The sequence below is a fragment of the Lethenteron reissneri genome, chromosome 36 (assembly GCF_015708825.2).
Source record: "Lethenteron reissneri isolate LAM-NWPU_2019-01 chromosome 36, ASM1570882v1, whole genome shotgun sequence".
Classification (NCBI taxonomy): Eukaryota; Metazoa; Chordata; class Hyperoartia; order Petromyzontiformes; family Petromyzontidae; genus Lethenteron; species Lethenteron reissneri.
Window position 1 is genome coordinate 6,129,122 of NC_083814.1, and position 25,161 is coordinate 6,154,282.

General features: G+C 46.1%; 2 protein-coding genes across 7 annotated transcripts in view; one reads left to right on the top strand and one right to left on the bottom strand.

Annotated features, from left to right (window-relative positions):
* Nucleotides 1-25,161, bottom strand: part of VEPH1 (ventricular zone expressed PH domain containing 1) — a 202,212-nt gene that overhangs the window by 94,113 nt on the left and 82,938 nt on the right. The gene's annotated exons all lie outside the window — the stretch shown is intronic.
* Nucleotides 4,873-24,877, top strand: PTX3 (pentraxin 3). The gene is made up of 4 exons (XM_061565931.1): nt 4,873-5,051; nt 16,954-17,198; nt 18,875-19,115; nt 19,505-24,877. The coding sequence occupies exons 1-4, from the start codon at nt 4,961-4,963 to the stop codon at nt 20,140-20,142; spliced, it is 1,215 nt and encodes a 404-aa protein (XP_061421915.1). The 5' UTR covers nt 4,873-4,960; the 3' UTR covers nt 20,143-24,877.

A 25,161-nucleotide genomic window follows, 5' to 3' on the forward strand; every position in this document is an offset into this window, starting at 1 on the left:
ACGTGTTAAACATAACCGCTGTGCCACTCTTGGTTCCAAACAATTCAATCGTACATGTTGTCTGTGAATATTAGGAGGACCTTGTGACCTTGTTTTTTTTCTTAGTTTACTATGTATCAATTTCTAGTGGTTATAGCAGTTGGATGTGGAACTGTGTGAAATCAGCGGGGCTCCCTGCAGCTTGTGGTTGAAATACTAATATCTGATCCGTTCCATCTCCTTAGAATTCGAATATTTACTTATACTGGAGGAATCCGAAGGAGCTATGAAGATCTTTTTCTTGGTTCTTTCGGTAAAGTCACGTAGAATGGAAATAATAAAATAATAAAAAATAAAACATTATAAAATAATTCTCACGACGTTTCGGCCACAACGCAAGCAGCCGTCCTCAGGTGAAGAACAGGTCTGTCGAGAAGACAGAGTCTGAATGACACACCCCAGGCTTGGAGCGTCTATTTAAGCTGGGATGGAGGAGGAAGAACGCCTTGACAAAATAATTTGCATATCAAGAGTAATTTAGCATATTTATGGGAAATGCAGGTATGAAGATATTTTTCACGGATGTCCAGTAGGGGCGGAACGGAACGTAACACCAACAACAAACAAAACACGACAGTGGAGCAGAGTATAGGAACATGTTAACAAATCACTTTTGAATATATATATACAATTAAACCTGAACTATTTATTTATCTTGCCAGGTAAATCTCACTGAGCTATTAACTTACACTGGTCAACACACTTGTTCTGGCATAACTTATTCCAACGGTTTTAAGGTAATTTTGGGGTGCTGATTCCAAATCTGGCATCAGTTTTTGTCTATCACATCAGGTTTTTGAGATATCAAATATTGCATTTTCAATAAAAACTGCAGAAGAAAAATATTAAATAAATGTGGATATCTACATAAAATGATATTATAAACACACTATCCTAAGAATACAGCACCATATTTTAACACTAAAGCAGTCACTGACTCGCAACAACTTGCAATCATAAGTGACAGAGTTAATTTCGGGTAAAATCAATGAAAATGGGGTATGCCGATAGCATAAAAAATGAGATGTGATAGAGCAAATCTGAGACCAGATTTGGAATCAGCACCCTGAAATTAGTCTTAAACAGCTGCAAAAGTCCAGGCCAGAAAAAAAAATGTTTGTTGACCAGTGTTATTCTTCAGAAGGAACCTGGCTGCAAATGATAACTCAGCAAAGTGGCTTATCACGTGGAAATTTAAAGCAGCCAAATAAACTGACCTTTAAACCACGTAGCCTGAAACTGTGGCCTAATGTTCCCAAAGGATAAGAAATATTCTCTTTGCTGTACACGATCCGTACTCCAACGGAGCAGTGTACCGTTTATATCATACTCTTTGGTTCTTTCGGTAAAGTCACGTAGGTATAAAAATAAAATAAAATAAATCACGACGTTTCAGGCGCCCACGTGACTTTACCGAAAGAACCAAAGAGTATGGATTCCTGCAGTCACGAAAGCTTCAAATCAAGATCGTTTATACCATGTAACTTGCAATTCGTGTCAGTGACAGTGGACTCCTATGGCATGGTCATATCATAAGAATGGCACCACATAGGAATCGAGAAAAAAAAGTGTGGGTCGACGCTCGTGAAAAGATAACAAGACGACTGGGAAAAATGATGGACTGATGGAGTGGAAAAGGCACTCGAAGGGAAACTAAAGACATGGAAACAACAGCAAAAGGTGGGATATAGTTAAAAAGTGGAGCACTATTGCTTCTGAAACGTCGTGATTTAAATTACATTTTATTTTATGTTATACCTACGTGACTTTGCCGAAAGAACCAAAGAGCATTGCCGTAAGTTTGTGGACCCAGCAGGTTCTGTACATTGGCAGGACAGGAGAAGATGACGATAATTACTTGCAATTTGAGGCCTGTAATTTCAAATCCCGGTTGTCTGGGTCAACTCAGCTATTCATCCCTCTGTGGTTAATGGAATAAGTACCGTAGCGCTGAAGCTGAACAGCAGTTGTATTATCGAGTGAATGAACCCAGCTTATGAATGTGGAATTTCAACTCTGGCCCAGGGCCATAAATGGAGATTCACACCATTCTGCACTTGGGACAGTAATACCTAAACAAATATCCCCCATATAGCCTTAACATACGTTTGGGGCAAGTGCTGTTAGCGAGCACCTACGAAGGTCAGATTGGCACAAGAAGGCGGTGGGTGGCCAGCACCACGCCCGACCACCACCTTTACCTCCTCAGTGGTGATGTTTACACAATGCACCAGGTACTATTTTTTAGGCTGAGTCGACCAAGGGGTGGCCCAGGATGAGTTCAGATAATGTTTCACCGGTGTTGATTGTGAGCGGTAATCGAACTCGGGACGCCGAGTTCGATTTGCGTGCTAACTGCTGCACCACCGCTCCACTAACCGGCAGTAATAAGACCAGTGTTGACATAGAAGTGTGACTGTTGGACAATTTTAAAACCAAGGTGGAGCCAGATGATGCACATCACAGATATGAGGATGGCAAGATTGGGTCTTAGGGATCATAATTCAAGCTGGAACGGGGTCAGGAACGGAGAGATGAGGAAGAAGGCAAAGGCGGTGGTACCCATGTCAGAGAAACTGAACGTCAACTCAGATGGTCAAGAAATGTCAGTAAGGCTATGAACAGATGAAAGTTATGAGCATGAAAGCACCAGGCCAGCGACCAAGGGACATACCTAAAAACAGGTGGTTGAAAGTGGAGCCCCAGAATATGGAGACCTGTGGGGTGGATGTGGATGAGATGGTCTAGGACAGTGAAGAGCAAACGATGCGAATTCAACCCCGATGAAGCCTGGAGAACAGAATGGAGTTCAAAAGAACTCGCACACAAACACCTCGTGAAAGACCCAACGCAGAAGACCCCTGGGTTTGATCTTCCACGAACCTTCACGGTCCACCCTAAAGCGCATCCACTGCACAAACCATGGCTGTAAATGTGGATACCTGATGCACAAATGGAAACTTCAAAACTCTGCAGTGTGCGACTGTAGGTCATCCAGAACAGACCGTGCAACGTATAACGACGCAAAGCCCGATCCACAAATACGAAGGAGACATCATCACAGCGATACACTCCGCTGCTCCTGACGCAGTTAGCTGTGGCTTGACCACCTGAATGTGAAATTGTAGCTGCTCCTCTGCATTTACATCAGCCATACGACAGAAAAAGAAGTGATGAGTAGAGAAAGAGGAGCAGGAAGGCAGGCCCCACATGATTTGGGGAAATGCCAAGAAGAAGATGATCGCCAATTGATTCAGAATGTCATCCCAGGCATAGCCAAGGGACAATCTGCAGTCCGAAATGGTAAAATGTTGTGTTTGTCTGAGGCTTGTTTCTGGACAAAATTTAAGTTGTTCGTACGTGCACTTTTGCAAAGGGTGACCTCAAGGGACCCAGATTGAAGTTACAGAATGTGGAGCAGTGGCTCCTACGAAGCTAACAGAAGCCAGATTTCAGCAATATTCTGAGGACAAAACAATCGCGTGGCAAACCTCCAGAGGCATCTTAAATTTTTTACGACGTCCAATACAGAAGGATGTGTACTGATTGTTCTGTAGCCGTCAATAGAATTTGAATGATTAGTTTCATATCTAAAAAAAAATTAAGCGGCACGCGCGGGTAAAATAACAGCACCAAAAAGGTGGAGGGGTGTTTTTTTCGTTCTTATTGGATCCAGAACGGATCCCCTTAACTTGGTGTTCTCGATGTGGGAGTCAAGTTTAAGGGGGCGGTGTGTTCTTGATTACTCGCGCAACCCCTGATGACCCCTCTCCGAATTCCCCAGGCTCCTTGCTCGTGCTGTGCCATCATAATTAGCCACTCGGGTGCGCAGATATTCAGGAAACTGGAGGTAGATTACACAAGATTGTTTTTTTTTTCTCTCTCTCTTTCCACTTTGCTTTTAAACCCTCCCCCGCAAAATCTCCTGCGAAACTCAGAAAGGCCCCGTGGTCCCACACGAACGAGCAGAGAAAGCGGGAGGGGGGGGGGGAGCGACCAATGCAACGGCACAATTCCCTACACGTTCTGCCCTACGACCCCCCCCCCCCCACGACATTGCTTCCACCCACCCCTCTTACTCACCTGCCCCCTCTCCAAGCCAACACACAAAGACAGAGGTCCCCCCTTCGTGTAGCCTGTGCCGGACTAGTCGGGGCAAGTGCTGTTAGCGAGTGGCACCTATGAAGGCTACCGGCACTGTGGCACACGAGGGAGGTGGGTGGCCAGCACCACGCCCGACCGCCCTGTGTCTCCCTCGTGGTGATGTATACGCGCCGCAGCAGGTACTCATTTGAGGCTGAGTCGATCTAGGGGAGCAGGCCCAGGACCGGTTCAGACAATCGTCACTAGGTGTTGGCCGTGAGCGGGAATCGAACTGGGGTGGCCTGGCTCATAGTGCAGCGCGCTAACCACTACACCCCCGCTCCCCATGCCCCCCCCCACCCAAACCCCACCTCTTACTCACCAGCTCCCCGCCCCGCTCCAAGCCAACACATTCCCCCACCCACACACGAGCATCAGCCGTAACGCAATTCCCAGGACACCTTTGTTAAAAGGCTCCTGGCACGTGCCCCCCCCCCAATCCACCCTTCCCCGGTGGTATTCTCTCTCTCTCCCTCCCTCCCGCCGACCCCGCTTCGTCCGCAGGGGTTGAAAATCTCCGCGCTTCCGTCTCGTTTCTATTTAAGGGGTACCTCGGGCTGCATCGGGGCTAAACGCTGAGCAAAGCTTCCTCCTCCTCCTCTTCGTCCCTCCTCATTCCTACTCGTGTTTCTGTCGCGTTCAAAGCGACCCGCTCACTCTCTGTCTCTCTCACTCATCTATCTCTTCACTATCTCTCTCACTCTTCTCTCTCACTCTCTGTCTCTCTCTGTCTCGGTCAGAGTCTCACGCACGCACACGTGCGCACTTCGTTGCCAGGATGAAACCGTCGGCACTCGGCGCCGCGCTCACCTGCGCCTGCCTCTTGTTGTCGTCCGTCTGGGGCAATGCCATCAACTACGTCGACGAAGGTGCGTTCCTGCGTGTCCGTCAGCGGCGTTGTAACAGCACGGTCGGCTCAGGGGGTGGGGAGGGTGGGGGAGCCCCCCTTTAATATTTGATTCGTCTCGCACGCTCGCACCTAGACCATTACGATATCCGCGGCTCCTCTTGCCTAAATTCACGTCGTCGTTACGCTCGCCGTCTCGAACATTTAACGCTGTTAGGGGGACGCTCCGTATTTCACGAAACTCAGCCACTACTAAATGAAAGCAATTTTCATTCAAAAAAAATGTTTCATTCAAACCGCCTTTTTTTAAATACGTTTTTGTTCTCTGACATTGTTGTTGAAAACATGGTGGTCGTCAAGAGGGGGGGGGTGGGGGGGGCCCAACTAGTAGCTTTGGCCAACAGGGGGGGGGGCAAGGCGCCCCCCACGCTAGTTCGACGACTGGCGCTCCGGGTTTGCTGTGTAATGTTACGCAACGGTTTCAGTAAGGCGCATGAGCAAGCAGACTGATGGTGGTCAATCTGGGTCGGTCAACCCGTGGCGCCTGGGTCGGGTTCCTTGACCGACCGACTTCGACACTTTCACGTGGCCTCAAAGTGCACCTAGCATGGCACGAGCGCGTGGTGACATCACCGCCACTCAGTGGTGAACGCCGGTTGTTGTTGTTGTACTGAATGGGAGGCATATATCGGCAGATCTCCACATATCAACAAATATGTGTTTAGTTCTTCGGCCAATTGGCTTTGCAGACCGATGTTTATCGAGTAAGAATTTGTTTAAACGAGCTAAACTCTTCAACTTCTGTAGCTACCACAGTGATCATGAATAATGTAATTAATATTTATAACGGAAAAGGGTGATTATAATTTGCGTGAAATTAGCTACTGTTTTGGGCAATAACACTTATTGAAGTATTTGATTCAGTTTTAGCTTAGAGAACACTGGTAAAATTCGTTATGCTAAAATCTGAGTCTGTAGGTAAATATTAACTTTCGGTACAAAGCTGACAATTACATTTCTCAAGTGAATCAATGAACTATTTCAACGTATTCTTAGGTTTTTTCGGTAAAGTCACGTAGGTACGTGACTTTACCTACGTGACTTTACCAAAAAAACCTAAGAATATGAATCATTGCAGTCACGAAAGCTTCAAATCTAGTATTTCAACGTATCACATCGAGTGCGTTCTTAACTTTTGCATCAACAGAGCTGCGTAAGTTGGGTTAAGGAGCCAGTGGTTTTTGCTGATCTATTTTTCAAGCCAGATGTTCCTACTTTGTGTATAGGCGAAGAGGGGAAGCTTTGACATTGTGGTTTAATGTTACATAGGTAAGCAGCAATTATTGGAGTGGATTAAGAATGCCCTCCATAGCAGACAAGTCAGTTTTCCCCATAAAGCAACACAAACGTTAATGTCTAGTCGTGAATGGCACGTAATGAATGTTGGAAGGTTCCTACTGACTGCACTTGCACAATACATTCTACATTCCAAAAACACAGCGTAAGAAATAGATAAAAACATAACCTGCACTCTGCGATTGACTGGCTGGACACGTGTTTATTTTATTGAATACAAAGCACGAATTACTGAAGTTCAACAAAAAGTGTCACTGCTGATTATTCTCCGCTGTTCTCAGTTCCCTACAATCCATCAGCTGTTTCTTGACTGAATTACATAAACCAAACAGGCGCAGAGTATTCCAGCGAAAATATACGAGTCAATTATATATTTTTTATTGAAGAAAAATTACAAACAAAAGTGTGGCACAATTGGGAGTGATCGAGCTACTTTCAAAGCCTCTTCTCAGGCCGGTTATTCACGCACACTTTATTAAATTTCGAACGATCCCCCGCTCGATTTGATTGCATCGGTTGATACACATCACCGTACTGACAATCTAATAGCGCGCCCTTTAATCGCAAGAGCTCTTTGTGCCCAAATTTGCGACCGCCAGCGACGGTGGTGCACGCACGAAGCCCGCGTGCAAGGGGAGTTGTGAGCCTCTCGGCATGCTTGACGAGCCACGCAACCAGGAGGGGTGGGGGGAGAGAGAGGGCCCAACGCCCTGGAAAGAGTGGCCACTCCGCGCTCTTGCATTCCAGGAAAACACAGCAGGGAGCGCGCGAGCGCGCGCGCGCACACACCACACGCGCGCGCGCGCGCACACACCACACGCACGCGCGCGCGCATGCACGTAGGCACATCGGGCGAGAGGTCGCCCCTACTATTGGGTCAACAACGAACAGCCCCAACGGATTTTGGAAGTTTGTCCAAAAAACGCGTGTCGCGGTGTCACGGAAGCATGTATGAACAGAGGGCCTGTGTTGTGAGATATGTGTATATTGTAATGTGTGTGTAAGGATGTGACTTTATGACAGGTCTTCCATATAAGTGGTAGAGGTGTAACCCTGCGATTTCTCGCTCGTGCCGCTGCTGATGGACGTTCACTCCACTCGAGGGCGCTATAGAGAACCCCTCTTGAATCGTGAATTTAAGCTTTCGTGACTGCAGGAATTCATATTCTTGGGTCTGTACGTTAAAGTCTTTACCGAAAGACCCAAAGAATATGGACCCCTCCTGAAGGCTACTGGGCCTGCTTCTTCCACGCTCTGATATACCTACGATTATTTATACAACAAAAGTTATGTTACACGCAAGACTAAAATGCACCCGATCTCGTCAAGAGATTGGAAGCTAAGCGGACTTGAACCTGGCAAGTGCTGGAAATTTGCCGACCAGAATTGGCCATGCGTTCACATAGCGACGTTACGTAATGGTCTGCAGCAGTTCGTGCGGCAACATTGCATCGTTGTGCTGAACTTATACTCGAACGCCGCCACTCGCCGCTTTCGCCAAACCCCACTGACCAGTGCGTTGAAGTATGGTCAATTAACCCCCATGACGCACGTGGTATGGGGAGGCACTCATCCAATAGGGGGGCTGACCAAAAAAAAACGCATACACATACAATTATTTGTATTCATACAGTCAGCCAGCCAGTCATTTGTTACTAAAGTTGTCTAGCCTCAGTCAAGGAATGGAGCCCTCAATGACTTAGCAGTGCATCTACAAAGAGGTCTCTGTAGGGTTCAGTGCTTATAGTCTGTGTAAACCGTGCCAGCACATTCACACAGATCGTCTGTGTCTAATAATTGTTGTCATCCACCACTGTGGCAGGAGAGCATATACTTGAGCCCAGGCAGGTGCCCCCATACAACTTCAAACTTGGGCCATTTCCCACTGAATCAGGTGCCCTCTGTACTTTAAAAGTGTTCCATACAACGCTTACGCCAATCAACCACGAAACAGTCCCCCAGTAATTGTCGCCTCGGATCAAATCACGAGGAATGCACTCGGTCTTAACCAACAACATTTTGGGCACAACAGCTTATTGTTGTTTTTGTTGTAGGCTGCTGCGAGGCTACGTGGTGTACAGCAGATGGCAGGGCAGCAAAATCCATTGTTGTACTGTATTGTGCTTCCGTGTCTATGCTCCCCGACTTTTCTCACTCACACTGACCTCGACTGGCCCACGCAACATGCGGAGGTCCTTGTCCAGCAACGGATCAGCAAAGGGCTGTGCGTGTAACATAAATTATCTGCATGCCTATTGACTGGAGAGTCGTGTGGCCTACAGGTGTGTTATCACCCCAGTAAACATGCAACTTTGGGCCAACGTTGGCATGTGGTTGGAACCCTTCATGGGGCAGCGTTCAGTGGTGAGGACAACGTCTCCATCATTTCTCCTTCTTCAGTGATCAATTAAGCAGAGCTTATAAGCGGACGCAAATGTGTATCTTGACATGTCACATCAACTTTGACGCATTTTGCCAATTTTGTACCGAATCACTTAAGAAAGCAGAGCTGGATCTAAATTGAATGTTAGAAACAAGCCATCATGGCACATTAACGGCCCAGAAAAAAATTATTTACATGCATGCGACCACTAAGAGGGCTTTGTTTCTCCCATCGCCTGTTACTGGACCTACGCACTAGAACCAACATTTGTCCGGAACATGCTGCTTGCGTACAATACGGGTGTATCTAGTTTTCATTCATGCCCATATGCTGGATATTCTTACGTTGGCTCAACGCCAAGTTACATAAAACACCCCAACACGGACTGCACTCATTCATCCTGCTAAGCCCTGGGGGGGGGGGCGGGGGGGGAAGCAGACATTTTCAGAAGCCTTACTTGAATTTAACAGCTTTTAAATTATTGTATGTAAAAATAAATTCGCAAAATATGAATTCACCCAAAAACAACCCAGTGAGAATTATAAATGAACAACATTTCCTCAGATGAATTTGCCCGCGTAGTAATTTACAGCCTGGCCACATGCGCCTTAATTGTATAGCATGTTTGATGCTTGTTAGTGCAAGATTAACAACTACGACCGTTTACACTGGGAGCTTACATCGGCGTGTTAATGCCAGCGCTGTGCATGAACTGACGCATTTAAAAATGCACAAGGGTAGCGCTTGCTGACAAGTGCTCGCCCTGTAGAAGATTATTCCTCGACGCTGCACATGTGTTACATGCTTTCACCGGATACATGCATGACGTGTAGAAATTAAGGCCATAAAACGAACAGCGTACATTTTCCACACTGAAGCGTCATTACCGGTGCAGTCAAACTTGCAGGGGACTGACAGATTTATCTTGCTTAATACTCATTCTTATTTCATACTGGGGTTTTTACGTAACCGATTTAGTCAGCACTCTTTTTAAATAAATGTCCTTTATATTCTTAGGTTTTTTTCGGTAGAGTCACGTAGGTAAAAAATTCAAATTAATAATAAAAGTAAAATAAAAATAAAAATCACGACGTTTCGGAGGCAACACAAGCATCCGTCTTCAGGTGTAACTGTCACAGCACGATAGCTGTATCAAGTGATACTTTTTTACCTACGTGACTTTACCGAAAAAACCTAAGAATATGAATCCTTGCAGTCACGAAAGCTTCAAATCTCGCCCTGAATATTATTTTTGTGAGGTTCGGTGCGGCTGAAGCAAATGTCCTTTACTTAACCAACGTAAGAGTCAAGTGAGGATTTATATATATTTGTATGTATCCTATTTAGAAGACAGAAACGCATCATAGCACGTGCAGTCATGCATTGGAACGGTTATTATTCACGTTTTTAAATTTAGAATTTGTCTGAAAGTAATTTTCTAATTCAGGAATTTTGGCCAAAAGCTGTATCTGCACTCGCTCTTGTTCGCTATTATCACGTGGTCTCTAAAATCCACTTGCGCACCACATTTTGCAGCTTGGGTGCATGGGATATGAGTTGTACAAAATGCAGTTGGCATCTCAAGACGCTCTTGAGCAAGCTTTGGTCATTCCCTCCAGATACTCGCAGGCAGCCGCTGAAGCAAGACTGTTGCCTCCTCGCACATTGCTCCACGGAACACTCCCGTGGGGGACACTCCATCCCGCTAGATAGCGCACTTCCGTTTAACACGTAGGCCATCGGGACCAATGTTATTAATAAGAAGTCGATTTTTTTATGGGTTAGATCGCGTAAATATATAAATGTGTCGTTAACCCCACCACCACCCGACACAGCCAATTAGTAAAGTTTGTCACGTGATGCAAAACGTGCCAATTATGGCTGTCGCCTGATGAAGCTAGTTGTAATTACTGGCGAAGCGTCGTACTCAGATTGTAAATGTTGTGGCTTGGCTCTCCAACACACCGGTTAGTGCTGTACTAGTGACGAATTGGCGTGTTCTGTTTACGTGACAAACCTTACTAGTTGGCTGTGTCGGGTGGTGGCGGGTTTGACGACACATTTATATGTTTACGCAATCTAACCCCCAAAAAAAACTCTTATTATGAATAACGCACGTCAGAGACTATAAGTCTCACTGAGTCTCCAGACTTTTCTTCTTGAGGAGAGTCCTGCGCTAGAACATTTCATGAGTAATTACATCCATTAATGTTTGGTCGACAATTGGAGTCGCCCGCAAAACCCCGCACATGCGAGCCAGTAACACTCCAAACACTGCACAGATTGATAATTGGTTTTTTACCCTTCTATCTGGCAACAAAACTGACACCTTTTTTTACAAGGAGTCATGTTTGCATAGACCACAATACATGCAGTCATAATGCAAACAAAAAACACAACTCTGATAATGTATGCGCTGTTCTTGAAGTTGATTGGTCCACACCCAAGACAGCTTTCCTTAGAGCCTAGTCTCGCATGGGTTGGAACTTTTGGCGTCATCTGGTTCAACACCATGTGAGACTAGGCTCTAAGGAAAGCTGTCTCGGGTGTGGACCAATCAACTTCAAGGACAGTGCATACATTATCAGGTATGTTTTTTTTTGCATTATGACTGCAGGTATTGTGGTCTATGCAAACATGACTCCTTGTAAAAAATAAGGCGTCAGCTTTGTTGCCAGATAGAAGGGTAAAAAAACAATTATCATAATTTTTTACTGGCAAATGAGGTTCCAATGGTGTAACTGCACAGATTGATACAAGAATCCACTGCTGCACTGCAAGGCAATAGCCGTCAGGCGACCTAACGGCTATTGCCTTTCCATTTACGTGGTACTCGTTTCACGAATCCCAGAATAATTATGGGCTGAGTTAACCTCCATGACCTCCAGGGCTGGGACTTTAAACATTTGACTGTGGGTCGCATGATCTAACCACATTGCTACCGGTCCATATTTGCACCTTATGGCGGGACCCCGGGGTCCCGAATAAACGGAAGCCAAAATCGTAATGAGTTTATTTATTTTTGGCGACTCCGTCCCACCGCGCACATAAACGCCACAACCCACGTGACGCGGATCGTTCTGTTGTCGTGTCCAAGCGCAGCAGCGAGGACGAATGCGCAGAAGAAACAAAACTTTGAAACTTTGATGAGCACATCGTGTAGAGCTCGTCGAGAAGAATTAATATGCCGTGTCGTTCGCCTTCAACAGGCATAAAATGACGTCGCAACGCAGTTCGTGCGAGAGCCGGGGGCTTATGGGACCCCTGGTCTAGCCATCAGGTTCAAATTTTGATTAAGTAGCTAATAATTCATTCATGCGTAATTTTCTTCTCACCTGTAATGACCTTCTTTTGTCAAGCAATCATTCATCCCACATAGTTGTGCAGTCACACAGTCTTAGTCTCACTTCCATGTGAAAACTAAAAATGTATATTTTCTCTTTTGTTTTGGGGGGGGGGGGGGCAGCACCTTTTGACAGCCATGATGTATCCCCTCTGAGTTACACGCAAAGTGCTTCTTGTGTGCAGAAACCCCAGTGCATGAGTGCACCTTTACACACCAAAAAAAATAAGACAAAGTTCCCCCCAGTATAGCCTGAACAGACTGTTGGAGCAAGTGCCGTCAGTGAGCACCTATGAAGGCCGGAACAGCACACGAGGGGATGGGTGGCCAGCACCACGCCCGGCCGCCTTTGTCTCCCTCGTGACAATGTTTCTACACTTCACACTGGGTCCTCAATTGAGGCTGAGTCGACCTGGCGGAGGCCCATGACCGGTTCTGATTATCGTCGGTGTTGGCCGTGAGCGGGAACCGAACTCAGGTCGCCGGGTCCGCTACGCTACCGCTCCCCACTAACACTCACACCGCAGCACGGCATACAACTCGCTCACACCATCCGTTCGCTGGACCCTGTTTTCCCAGTGTAATCCCGTGCAGAAGCCACTTCAGTAACTTGTGCGATTATATAAAAAAGCATTACTATTGGAACCTCATTTGCCAGTAAAAAATATGATAATTGGTTTTTTACCCTTCTATCTGGCAACAAAACTGACACCTTTTTTACAAGGAGTCATTTTTGCATAGACCACAATACCCGCAGTCATAATGCAAACAAAAAACATAACTCTGATCATTTATGCACTGTCCTTGACAGTACATACGTAACTCTGATAATGCATAATGCATACATTATCAGAGTTATGTTTTTTGTTTGCATTATGACTGCAGGTATTGTGGTCTATGCAAACATGACTCCTTGTAAAAAAGGTGTCAGTTTTGTTGCCAGATAGAAGGGTAAAAAACCAATTATCAAGCATTACTATGTCAAATACCATCTGCTTACATTGAAATGCTTTCTCCTTCTAAGCCAACACTGCCCTTATCGCAAGGGGTAGGCTGCTGAATTTATATATCCACCAAGCACATTGAAATGAATACCCATTGATTTACAAGTCCCCTTTGACGATCTACTGCTGAATGAAGAAGGCTTCGTCCTGCTGTGTTGGTCGTGCGTCGTGGTTTGACCATGCTTCACCTTGCCGGACAATGTGGGGGGCGGGGGGGAGTCAAAACTGGCACTGACATCACTCGAGGCCAATGTTTGCTATGACGGGGTAAGTTAACATCAGGCTGCCGGGTTCGTAATGCAACGCGCTAAGCGCTGTGACCACCGCTCCTCTCGCGTTGGAATACGTTTAAATAACCCCAAAAAAATAGTAATGGTTAAATGAAAATGTAAATGTTAATTCGGTAAAACGTATCAAAATGCATACCCTTTATGAAATATACTGTGTAATCTTGTCACAAAGTAAGTGATGTCACTAAATAAAATACCTATTGAGTACCTATTATATTATCTCAAACCGCAGCAACCATTTGATAGACTCTAGCCGCAAGCCATCCGTTTTCCAGCCTTCAAATTCTCTCTCTCTGGTTCCTGGCAACAAAACAGGTGTGTTAAGATGTTAAAACACCAACCTGAAACCTTTTACAAGGAATCATGTCTGCATTAACCACAATACTTGTGGTCAGAATGCAAACAAAAACACACTCTGATAATATATACATTGTCTTTGAAACTGATTGAATTTTGGCCACAAGTATTGTGGTTAATGCAGAAATGATTCAATTTCGATTTAAAGCTTTCGTTACTGCAGGGATTCATCTTCTTGGTTCTTTTCGTAAAGTCACGTAAAATGGAAATAATAAAATAAAATAAACATAATAAAATAATTCTCACGACGTTTCGGCCACAACACAAGCAGCCGTCCTCAGGTGGAGAGCAGGTCTGTCGACAAGACAGAGTCTTTTATTATTTCCATTCTACGTGACTTTACCGAAAGAACCAAGAAGACAGAAATGATTCCTTGTAAAAGGTTTCAGTTTGGTGTTTTAACAACTTAACACCTGTTTTCTTGCCGGATAAAAGGGAAAAAACTTATTCTCATATTTTGGTACTGGCAAAGGAGGTCCCATGATGTAGATACATTTCACATTCACCATATATACCCCCCTCCCAACACTTCCCCAAGTCGAGGTACGGCAGTGTTACCGAGGTGTCAGCAGAAACCAAAATGCTCCGACCACGAATTATTGCGCGCGAACACATGCAGGCCAAATGTTTGGGAAAGATCTAAATGTTCCTTGTGGCTGCATTTTTGGCTCAGAGGGAATGATTCGCGATGCACTTCAGTTCACTGGGAGGGCCCCACACAGAGTCAATCCCGTGCCTTGTTCTTCATAGATGGACTATCCCTCCCCACTCCCAGAGCACGCAGAGTGCCAGACATGAACCACAAGGGCTATTTGTGAGCCCCCCACCCCCACTTGGGGCGACATTGCTGTTCGCTGAATTTAATAAAAACAAAAGAAATGTCTAATCGTTTGGGGTTGCTGAATATTGGATGGAAAAGTGGTGGTTGTCCAAAGAGCCTCATCATCATCACCATCATCACCACCACCATGCTGAACAAGTAATCACGTGCTTCGTGAACAGATCTGACGTGTTCTCAGTGCTTGGTGCTGTTAGTGTCATTTTTATAATGTGCATTTTGCACACTACGTTATCGCGAGTGCTGTAGCGTGGTTTCAGTGTATTTATCTGCGTTATCATATGATAGCAGAGCAGGGAATTACAGGGCTGCGCCTTTAACTCTGTTTTATACGAGTATAGCAAGGTGACTTGAATCTTGATTTGAAGCTTTCGTGACTGCAGGAATCCCCATACTCTTTGGTTCTTTCGGTAAAATCACGTAGGTAGAAAAATAAAACTAAATAAAAATAATATATCACGACATTTCGACGGCACTGTCGCCCCAAATAATCCAGCAGTGAAACTGCTGAACCCGCGAGAGAGAGCTGGTTCAGCATGTCCACTTCTGGATTATTTTTTCCACCCGAGGACGACCGCTTATGTTGCGATCGAAACGTGGTAATGTATTATTTTTTATTTAGTTTTCTTTTTCTACCCACGTGACTTTACCGAAAGAACCAAAGAGTATGGTGACTTTAATAGCAACGGTGAGTTCACACAAGGTGAAGCAAGCCATGCACACACACCTGTTATAAAAAAAAAACACAGTGCATGCATACTTATACTTGAATTACAATATGTATTATTCCGCAGCTCTGCTTAGCACGGTTGGCTCCGTAAGGTGCGAAAGAAGTTCTACATACATACTCCTATTAGAGTTAGCTAGGCGGGTAGTACAGTGGGCAAAGAGCCTATCATTGGATCATGGCGTTATCTTAAATCCTCGTTCGGGGTCGAGTCTGGCTTTGCTAATGAGACAGAGTTGTTCGATATATTTAAGTCTGTCTTTGAAAAAAACTCACCTCTTTAAATTGGCCTTTACTCCCATCTAGTTCGAGCCGTTTACCCTGATTCTGTTGATTTCCCGCTTTCCAGACATGGCGCGTTTGGCTCTGCAGAATGTAGATTACAATTATTATTGTGGTCGCATTAGAGTTGCTTCAATAAGTTACCACATTTTGACACTTCAAAAGCGGTTTGGTTTTTTTATTGAGAATGATCCATGCCATCAATGCACATGGGCACCGCTCAAAACCCTTTTGTGATGAGTACCTTTTAATACTTTGGGCGAAGCCACTGGCAGTTGTGCTATGAATAGTAGACTGTTCCCCACCATAGGAATGTGGAATTCCACCACTGGTTCAGGACCATCAACAAAGATGAGTATCGCCCAAAAGTCATTTTTAAAAAGGAGACCACCTTGACATACACTTATCGTTGGCACATACATACATACACTCTCGTTCTTCTAATGATTAAACTCGAGCCTTAAAAGTCTCCCTTATTTTTTGTTAATGAGCTGCCCGATGATAACTTCACTACTGTTTAGAGCAGTACAGGCCGGGTTGCAAGTGCATCATGTCCAGGCAAAATGTGTTTATGAACTTCAGTCTGTGTCCTTGACCTCATTCCATTCCTCTCTTAAAACTCACCTCTTCTCTATCGCCCATTCTCTTCCTCTTCCCTCCCCTCGTCCCTCCACGACTTCCTGTCCCTCCCCGACCCTTCCGTGATCCCTGAGTACCCGCGATGCTGTCACTCATTGCTAAATCCTTGCACGCTCCTGTCATCGCAATCGCTCTTTTGTCAACGTTTCACTTTAATCAGGTCAGGCGCCGTGAGTGAATGGCGCTGGATAAATATAAAACAAGATAAGACGGTGTGGGGAGCAGGAATGTAGTGTTTATAATCTAGCACTACGAACCCGCTCGCCTGAGTTCGATTCCCACTCAGGGCCAACATCTGAACCATCCGCACCGCCCCCCTTGACGCTGCGCGCTGCTGTAACAACCCTTGCGTTGCCGGCAGTCCGAGTGAGGCTACACGGGGAACATACTCTCAGTTCTTTCGGTAACGTCACGTAGGTAAAAAATGAAATTAAAATTAATAAAAAATAAAACAATAAAAATCACGATGTTTCGGAGGCAACACAAGTCTCCGTCATCAGGTGGGACCGTCACAGCTGATGACGGAGACTTGTGTTGCCTCCGAAACGTCGTGATTTTTATTGTTTTATTTTTATTAATTTTTATTTCATTTTTTACCTACGTGACTTTACCAAAAGAACTGAGAGTATGGATCCTTGCAGTCACGAAAGCTTCAAATCTAGAATAAATACACGGGGAACCTTTGTCTTCGCGTGCGAACTTCAGGCTGCGAGTGCGCCGCCAAGCCGTCCCCCTCGCTCGTGCGCTGGGACAAGCTCTTCATCATGCTCGAGAAGTCTCAGAAGAGGGAGGCCATGATGCTTGAGGCTATGGAGAACATGATCCGCAGCGAGATGCAGAACGTGCAAGCGGTGATGGAGGAGTCCAAGCACGAAACGGCGCAGCGTCTCGACAGGACCCTGAGAGACGCCTCGCGCGAGTTCCTGAGCCACATCGACATCAAGTTGCAGGTATTGCAATGTGCGTGTGGGGGGGGGGGGGCTGTCGTGGGGAGCAGTGGCGCAGCAGTTAGCGCGCTCGCGCTACAAACCCGGCTGCCCCCGTTCAGTGATAACGGTAACATTCCGTGCTCGGCTATACTTCGACCATAGTTTTTGTAATCAAGCACATCCTAGGCATCACGTAAAGTAAACATCACGTTCACGTGACAGCCACCTGCAGGCCAAAGAGGATTGCCTGTAATGCAGTACAGCAAGTAGGTTGTGAGCCTGGCTACTCTGGGTCTACCTCCCTGTTGTAAAAAAAAATACTCCGACGGGAAATGACAAAACTGGACCCTCCCGAAAAAGTCTTAGAGTTCCGATGAGGCTTTCCGAGGTAAATATAGAATGCTATTATAGTTATTATTTAAATCGGTGACCAGGCTGAGACTCGACAAGAACCTAATCTCAGGCGGCTACGTGGGACTTGGACCTCGGTATTTGGTGCCGGTTTGCTTTGTAATACGACCCGGGCACTAGGAAACCACAGCATCACAGCTACCCCGCGTGTATTGCATTTCCAGTCAATGTTAGTTAAACACAAGGCGTACTTATGTGGTTAAGCGGTGGGTAATTTCCACCACGGAATTCTGAGCCAGCTCCTGCATTCGAGTAACCGTGTCGGCCACAGGAATTTTAAAAAGGCTTGCCGTGTGCGTTGGGTTTTCCACTCTCAGATCATTGACTCATTAATTTACTTTATAAAATACTCAAGTCAACAAAGCCGATGTGTGTCACCTTACAACCGAGCAGCGGGGGTGGTACGCATCTCCTTCTGAGAGAGGGATTGAACCCAGTCGTGGAAATGTTAAATTCCTACTCCTACTGGCTCAGGACTTGTTCAAATAAGAACCAATTAGTGAGATGCAACAGACGCACCAGCCTAACGAGGCCTCATACTTTATCAACTTTGGAGAGACAATGGGCTGATTCAACCTCGGGGAAAAAATTTGAACCCATAGAATTTCTGCCACAGCATCAGATAACTAAATATGTTGCCTTTCGTTAATCAGCCTCTGGTGGCTGGAACCTGCAATGATCTGGGCTCTGTTCTCAATCACGTTAAGCATAAGAGAAGCCAGAGGTCTTTCCACGGTGGGGAGAGCCCACGACAGCCAGGTCCATGATCCAATGCCCCGGGCCCTGCTTGCATCTTACAACGACAGCCTCCTGCATTGGCAGCCGCTGTTGTATGCATGTTGAACTTCTTTCGCACCGTACGCAGCCGATCGTGCTAATCAGAGGTGCGGGAGAAGGACAACAAACTAAACACTAAAAGCAGTTTTAAAGAAATGAGTTTAGTTGGTGTGGAGCAGCCACAAACGTCACGTAATCGAGGGAAAGAGTGAGCCGCCCCATTCCGTTCCTGACGAAGCTCCCCAGCGTGTGGGAGCAAAACGTCGGACTCCGCCGCCCCCGAACGACAGCACGCAGTGCAACCCGAGAGCGCCGCATCGGAGAGCCGCGCGGCGCCAACCGCACAAAATCCCACGTCAATTATTCCCGAGTTGAAACCGCAAACCGAAACGTAACGCCCGCACACGATCACCAGGAACGGGTGGGGGTGGTGTGGACGTGAATGGTTCCGACGTGCCCCCCCCCTCCCCCACCACCCCGGGGCCTAACGTTTGTCTCCAACTGGACAGAGCGAGACGAACGGCAAGTTTGACAAGATCGAGCGCCTGCTGGGCAAGCTGGTGACCGACGTGCAGGCAATCTCCCTGGAGCTGCTGCGCATCACGCAGGAGTCTTCCACCGAGAGCCCCGCCGCCCACGACCCGCCGCGCATCCCTCCGCCCAGCCACATCGCCCAGACGCTCGGCGTCAACAACCTCGCGCTGTCCGAAGAGCGGGTGATGTGGAGCCTGGCGCTCTTTCCTCCTCCAGGTGAGCGCGCCCGCCCCAAACCCACTTCCCGTGATCCGTGCGACAGGTGCCTCCGTCTTGCTCGCGACCAGGCGAGGAAATCTGCCAAAGCCGCGTTGGTCTTCTGTCGAGAGTGGCCAGCGGGCAGGACCGCGGCGGGCATTGTGTATTGTTTGTCGGTTCGATAGCCGCAGTGGCACCTCTCTGCGAGGCTGTGTCACTGCCGCGAAGCTGGGTTCGAACCGATTTGATCGCCACGTCCCTTCGTATCCGTAGACGCCCACGTCTCCGTCACACGAAATCAACGAACCTTTCCCCCCGCCGCACAGCTCCGTCGCGCGGACGGCGCCACCCTAACGGCGAGGTGCTTCTCCCCACCGCCCGTCGCGACGTTGTGCGTGCGCGAGCAGGCTGCTTCATGACGCTGCACTTCCCCATGCGCTCGCGCACCATCGCCGTGGGCGTGGACCCCGGGGTGCGCGCGGAGCTGCGTGCCGTCACCCTCTGCCTGTGGGCGCGCCCCTCGGAGCCCCTCTCCAAGACGGTGCTGGCGAGCTACGGCGACAAGAGCTCCCCGCGCCTCCTGCAGCTCTACCTGAGCGGCGACCGCGCCGTCTTCTCCGTGGCGGGCGACGACGCGGCGGAGGGGGGCGGCCGCGCCGAGGCGGCCGGCGCGGTCAACCGCGACGCGTGGGCGCACTACTGCGGCGCCTGGGAGTCCGAGTCGGGCGACCTCACGCTGTGGGTGAACGGGCAGCTGACGGCGCACAACGGCTCGCCCGTCGCGCGGGGCTTCGTCGTGCCGCCGGGCGGCGTCCTGCAGCTGGGCCAGGAGAAGAACGGCTGCTGCGCGGGCGGCGGCTTCGACCCCGAGCTGGCGTTCGCCGGCGCCCTCGCCGGCTTCAACGTGTGGGACCACGTGCTCCCGTCGGAGGAGATCGCCAAGCTCGCCGGAGGTCGGGGTGGCTGCCGGGCGCAGGGCAACGTGGTGGCGTGGGGCGTCTCGGAGCTGCACCCCGTGGGGGGCGCAGTCTTCAACCTCTACTGAGGGCGGGCGCAGGCCGGAGGGCGATGCCGTGGCGGAGAGATCCGCGGGCCCGCGACGCGTTTTGTCGTTTTCTCGTTTGTCTGTCTGTGAGATGGCAAGGAATTGTCGTCCCCGCCCCCCTTATTCGCCTGTAAGTTAGTAAATGAATAGATGTTGCCCAATGTCGCCGGTTGCTCTGCCGGAGAAGTTGCGGATGTTGAAGCAATTGCCTTGTTGAAAAAAAGAGGGATATTGTCAAAATGATGAGGCCGAGTGGCTGGGATGGGTGTAGGGTGGAGGGGGCGGAGTGCGTAATGCCCGTTTAGGAGACACAGAGCCAGCGCTGCTAAGTACCTGGGTTTGAATCCGGCCACCCGCCTGTGATTAAATGAAATTCATATATGCAACGAGCCAATAAGCAATGGACTGTTAAAGCAAACAAACAAAAACACGCAATTGTTCAAAGTTCGTTTTTTGTTTTACTTAATTAACAAATGATATCTCTCGCAGAGTAATGTCTTTCTTAGTTTGAGTGTCAAATATGAAACAATGTTCACAGGGCGTGGAGCAGCGCCAGGCGGTGTGATGAGAGAGGCCTGTCGAGGTGGCTGCAGAAGTAGTAGTTCTGCGAGGGCAACTTCTGGGGGCCCGTTCCCTGAACAATGTGACGCTCTCTTGAGCAAACGAAGTCCAGAAGGAAGTGTCTTTGTCTGGTGATGATAATGATGACGCCAATGTGGGAGTTGTAATCATTATATTTGGATGGAAGCAAATGGAAAAGAATAAATAAGCATCCCTTTCATACTGTTAATTCCAGGTTTTGGCAGTTAATAGTGTCACTTTTTTTCAGATTTATGTAATGGATTAATTAAATATTATTTTCGAGGGAATATTTATATATATAACTAATGTTGACCTTGCTTTTACTTCAAGCACATGGCAAATATATATTCAACAGCAAAAAATAACAAAAACGAATAACGACACGGAGGCTTTTGGGTCCGTAATAGATTTGTGTTTCGGGTCAGAACACCGCGCGAGTACAATGTGTGTCGTACACCCTCCTCCACCCGACAGCATGACTGGTGCCGCTGAAGCAGTAATACATCGGCACATTTGTTCACGTGCCAACTTTAGTTTACCCTTTTCCGTTCCGAGACGTCTGCAAGTTGCAGGACGTTTGGCCCATTCCCCTCTGAATCTCGGAGCCAGCAAGCGGCTCAGCGTTGATTTTATTTCGAGAGGCGTAGCGCCGTTGTTGTTAAAGACGCTGAATTCGCCGCAGAGAACCGCAGAGACACGCCGGCACTCTGCGATAGCTGGCGCCAAACTGTGCCACACACCCTCACGGGAGCCTCGGTACCAATACAGTTGTTTAGTTTTTCTTCCGGTTTCGTTTTGATGATGTACACATGTACGTCATTGGAACGGAATCGGAAGAGAAAATTATTATGCAAACGTACATCGTCAGAACGGGAAAGGTTGAATTGTTTGGTTTGGATGGAGGTGGTTTACAACACACATTTAACTCATGCAATCTGACCCAAAAAATAATCAATTATGAATCTAATTGTACAGATGTTTATGAATTATAAAGCAGACCTAAAAATGAGACCACACTTGACTATTATGTGGGGGTTTTGTGGAAATGTTTCTCATCCTAAAACAAACCCTTTAACAAGTAAACCCGTAAAAACTAAGTTTTTCACTCTAAATCCTTTATATGCGTGGCGGCTAGAGTCCTCTCGTCCTCTGGCTTGAGATGGCTGCAATCTATGGGTCAGATGATTGTCTGCCAGTATTAAGCAATTGGTAATTAAATATTTAATTTGTTTTCCCTAAACAGTGTAAAATTTTGGAAAAAAATTTTCACGAACATTAATTGTCACACACAACGAGTCTGTGTGGAAATGTCAGCTCGATTGGATCACAGGAAGTGGGTTAAAAAACGACTAAAAGATTTGCACGGTCGTAAGCAAGCAAGCACGCAAGCAAGCACGCGAACTTAATATAAAGGATTAAAAAATAAGTCCATATTTCCTGTCTTAATATTTTGTATCCAATATTTGTTTTTATCTCTTTCGTTTTAAATTGAAATATTTGCTCAACTTCTTTCAAAATATAATACGGTACTTTTACCAACCTCCCTTTCGCTGTAATTAATAAAGAAAAAAGTGGATGCAAAGGAGACTTTGGATTTTACGTCTATACATTGTAAGTGTATATTTTCAACGGTAACATATTGTAGAGGCCATGATGTCATAAATAAGGTTCTGCAATGGAAAGTATACATCTATATGCATGACTACATGACTTGTTTCTATAAACTAGGAATTTTACTTCGAAATAATATGATTAAAGCCACAGGTGTGTACATGAGAGATGGCTGAAAAAAATTTATTTTATTAAAGGAGTTGTACTTTGTATCTTTAACGAAAATCCAGAAGCCCAATTTGACAGATAATGAATGTCTGGAACAAAGTATATGACTGTTCGTTAAAGCAATTTATTTGTAAAATGTTTCTTTTATAATTTACATTGATATATGCTTTAACAGCCAAAAGTATGTTTGTAAACTGAAAAAACACAGCAATTAGCAGAAACACTTCCAAAGTAATATATAGCCGTAACGAGCTAAATTCAAACGGCCATGGCATCGGCATTTAATGCACTGAAAGCAAACTTATTTACTATTCTTATAACTTCTATTTTATCTTTCTGACTTTATGTAATTTTAACAGAAGAAAGGGACGTGAAAATATATTTTTGTTCAATTAAAAAAAACATTGTAAGACTAAAAAACGCTGCCTCCTATCGCCATGGTGTTATTTTTAGAGGGAAGGCCTCGCCTGATTAATTACGGCTGAACACACACGTTGATTATTTCTCAAGGGAACCGCAAGCATTCATTTAAGCCCATGAAGTTACGTAATTCACTAACACTTACATTGAAATTCTTGGTTCTTTCGGTAAAGTCACGTAGAATGGAAATAATAAAATAATAAAAATAAAACATAATTAAATAATTCTCACGACGTTTCCGCCACAACGCAAGCAGCAGTCTTCTCGACAGACCTGTTCTCAACCTGAGGACGGCTGCTTGCGTTGTGGCCGAAACGTCGTGAGAATTATTTAATTATGTTTTATTTTTATTATTTTGTTATTTCCATTCTACGTGACTTTACCGAAAGAACCAAGAAGATGAATCCCTGCAGTCACGAAAGCTTTAAATCGAAACTTACATTGAAATTCTGAGAATAGAATGAGCACCTCACGGTGTGTTCGATTCAAACACCAATTATATATGTAAAACAATCAAGACACCCAGAGAGACCATGAGCAAACATTATCATTTTTGCTTTCGATACCTATGTGACTCTAGCAAGAAGAGATGATTTAGGCCTTCATACAGGCACATAAATGTCTACTTTAAAAATACTACTTTTTGAGACCACTTCTTAGGAGAATGCCAATGCTTTAATCATGTCCTACAGATTGCTAGCTAACAAGTTATCGAAGACGGCGGTGAGTGTTGCATAGGTTCAGCCAGCTTATCGAACTCAACGTCAAGTAAACATTTCCATCAGGGTGACATTAAACACGGTGCTGACTTAGCAATCACATACCAAGTACACTCCTGAATGCCGACGTATCACCAGACGAGCTACGAAGACAAAAACTGCCTCTTTCTAACTTACATTGGCTGTTGGTGAGCACTTGCTGTTGGTGAGCACGTAATTAAGAGGGTGATGTGGCCAGTAACCACAGCCGGGCCACCTTTGTCTCCCCAGTGATGTTTATTTTTTGCCAGGTACTCACGATAATAAAGTGGACACCTAAATGCAGGCACACGAGCATAAATGGCACACACGCACACACTCAAATGTGTATGCTCACGAAAGCATTCAACTGCATGAGTACGTACGTGGTTCACGTGTGAAACAAGTCCCACTTATCAGTCCTCCCTACTCTACTTGGCACCTCTGATTAGCACGGGTGGCTACGTACGGTGCAAAAGAAATTCAACGTACGAACAACATACATTAGCAACAGTCCCACACATTGGTGACAGTGCCGCTCATTACGGTATCAACAACATAACTGTCTTTGTTCGTCTAACTTAACCCGATATAAATGCAAAAATGTATGACAATATAAACAATTGTGTTTTTTAAAAAGACTATATTTTAAAGCAGAAGGTGTTAAAGCGGACATTTTCGACACTCGGGAGTTATAATTCCTGAGAGAGAAGTTATTCTTGTATATTTTTCTTTTCCGCGTACATTTTTTTTCAACTCGATGTTGATCCCTTCCGCGATGTGGCGTGTTCATACAAGTGACGCTGTGTTGGGGGTGAATGCGAAAATCGTTCGGTATGGTGTCAGTAATACACGTGTCACCTGCAATCATACCTCTGCTCAGCTGCTTTCTTCGCCTGAATACATTGCTTTAGTACAGAGGCTAAGGTGCGTTACGTTTTAACAATTATAAAATATGTAGACATCTTTCTAAGTGGTATTCAATTGCAAAAGCCCACTCCGTGCTTTGCAAGTATTTACTGTTTTTAAACTTAACATGTTATGGTTGTTGTTGTTGTTCATCGTAGGGTTGGATACGAGTTACAATTGTTAGTCTTGCATGGTGATTTGTTTTAGTCACCGAGGTATAGACCTCTTTGGAATGTATTGTTTGAGGAAATGTCCGTACCTAATGCACACTCTGTGTCCCATAGCTTTATTAAATTAAGTAGAATGAATCACCCGTGTTTGTGTGTTATCTGTGTGTGCTCATGTGCACCGCGCAAACAACGGAAATGAAATTGCTGAAGCAACACGTCTTTGTGAATGGATGGCCATGAATAGATGCCATATGTGGCACATTAGGAATGGATCACTCTTTTAAGTATGTCCTTGTGCAGCAAGGGAGTAGAGTGTGGTTCTGTGAAGGTCCTGATGTGCTGTGCAGTGCATCAATGCAAGTGTGTACAGCAGCATGTAATGTCTGAGTCGGGCCTGTAGGTGGCTGGCAGGGTTAATGAAT

What these genes read in the sequence shown, in the direction of transcription:
- PTX3 (XM_061565931.1), top strand. Translation starts at nt 4,961, where the DNA reads ATGAAACCGTCGGCACTCGGCGCCGCGCTCACCTGCGCCTGCCTCTTG. An exon ending in ACATCGACATCAAGTTGCAG is followed by an intron (nt 17,199 to 18,874) that starts GTATTGCAATGT and finishes CCAACTGGACAG; the next exon opens with AGCGAGACGAACGGCAAGTT. An exon ending in GGCGCTCTTTCCTCCTCCAG is followed by an intron (nt 19,116 to 19,504) that starts GTGAGCGCGCCC and finishes GTGCGCGAGCAG; the next exon opens with GCTGCTTCATGACGCTGCAC.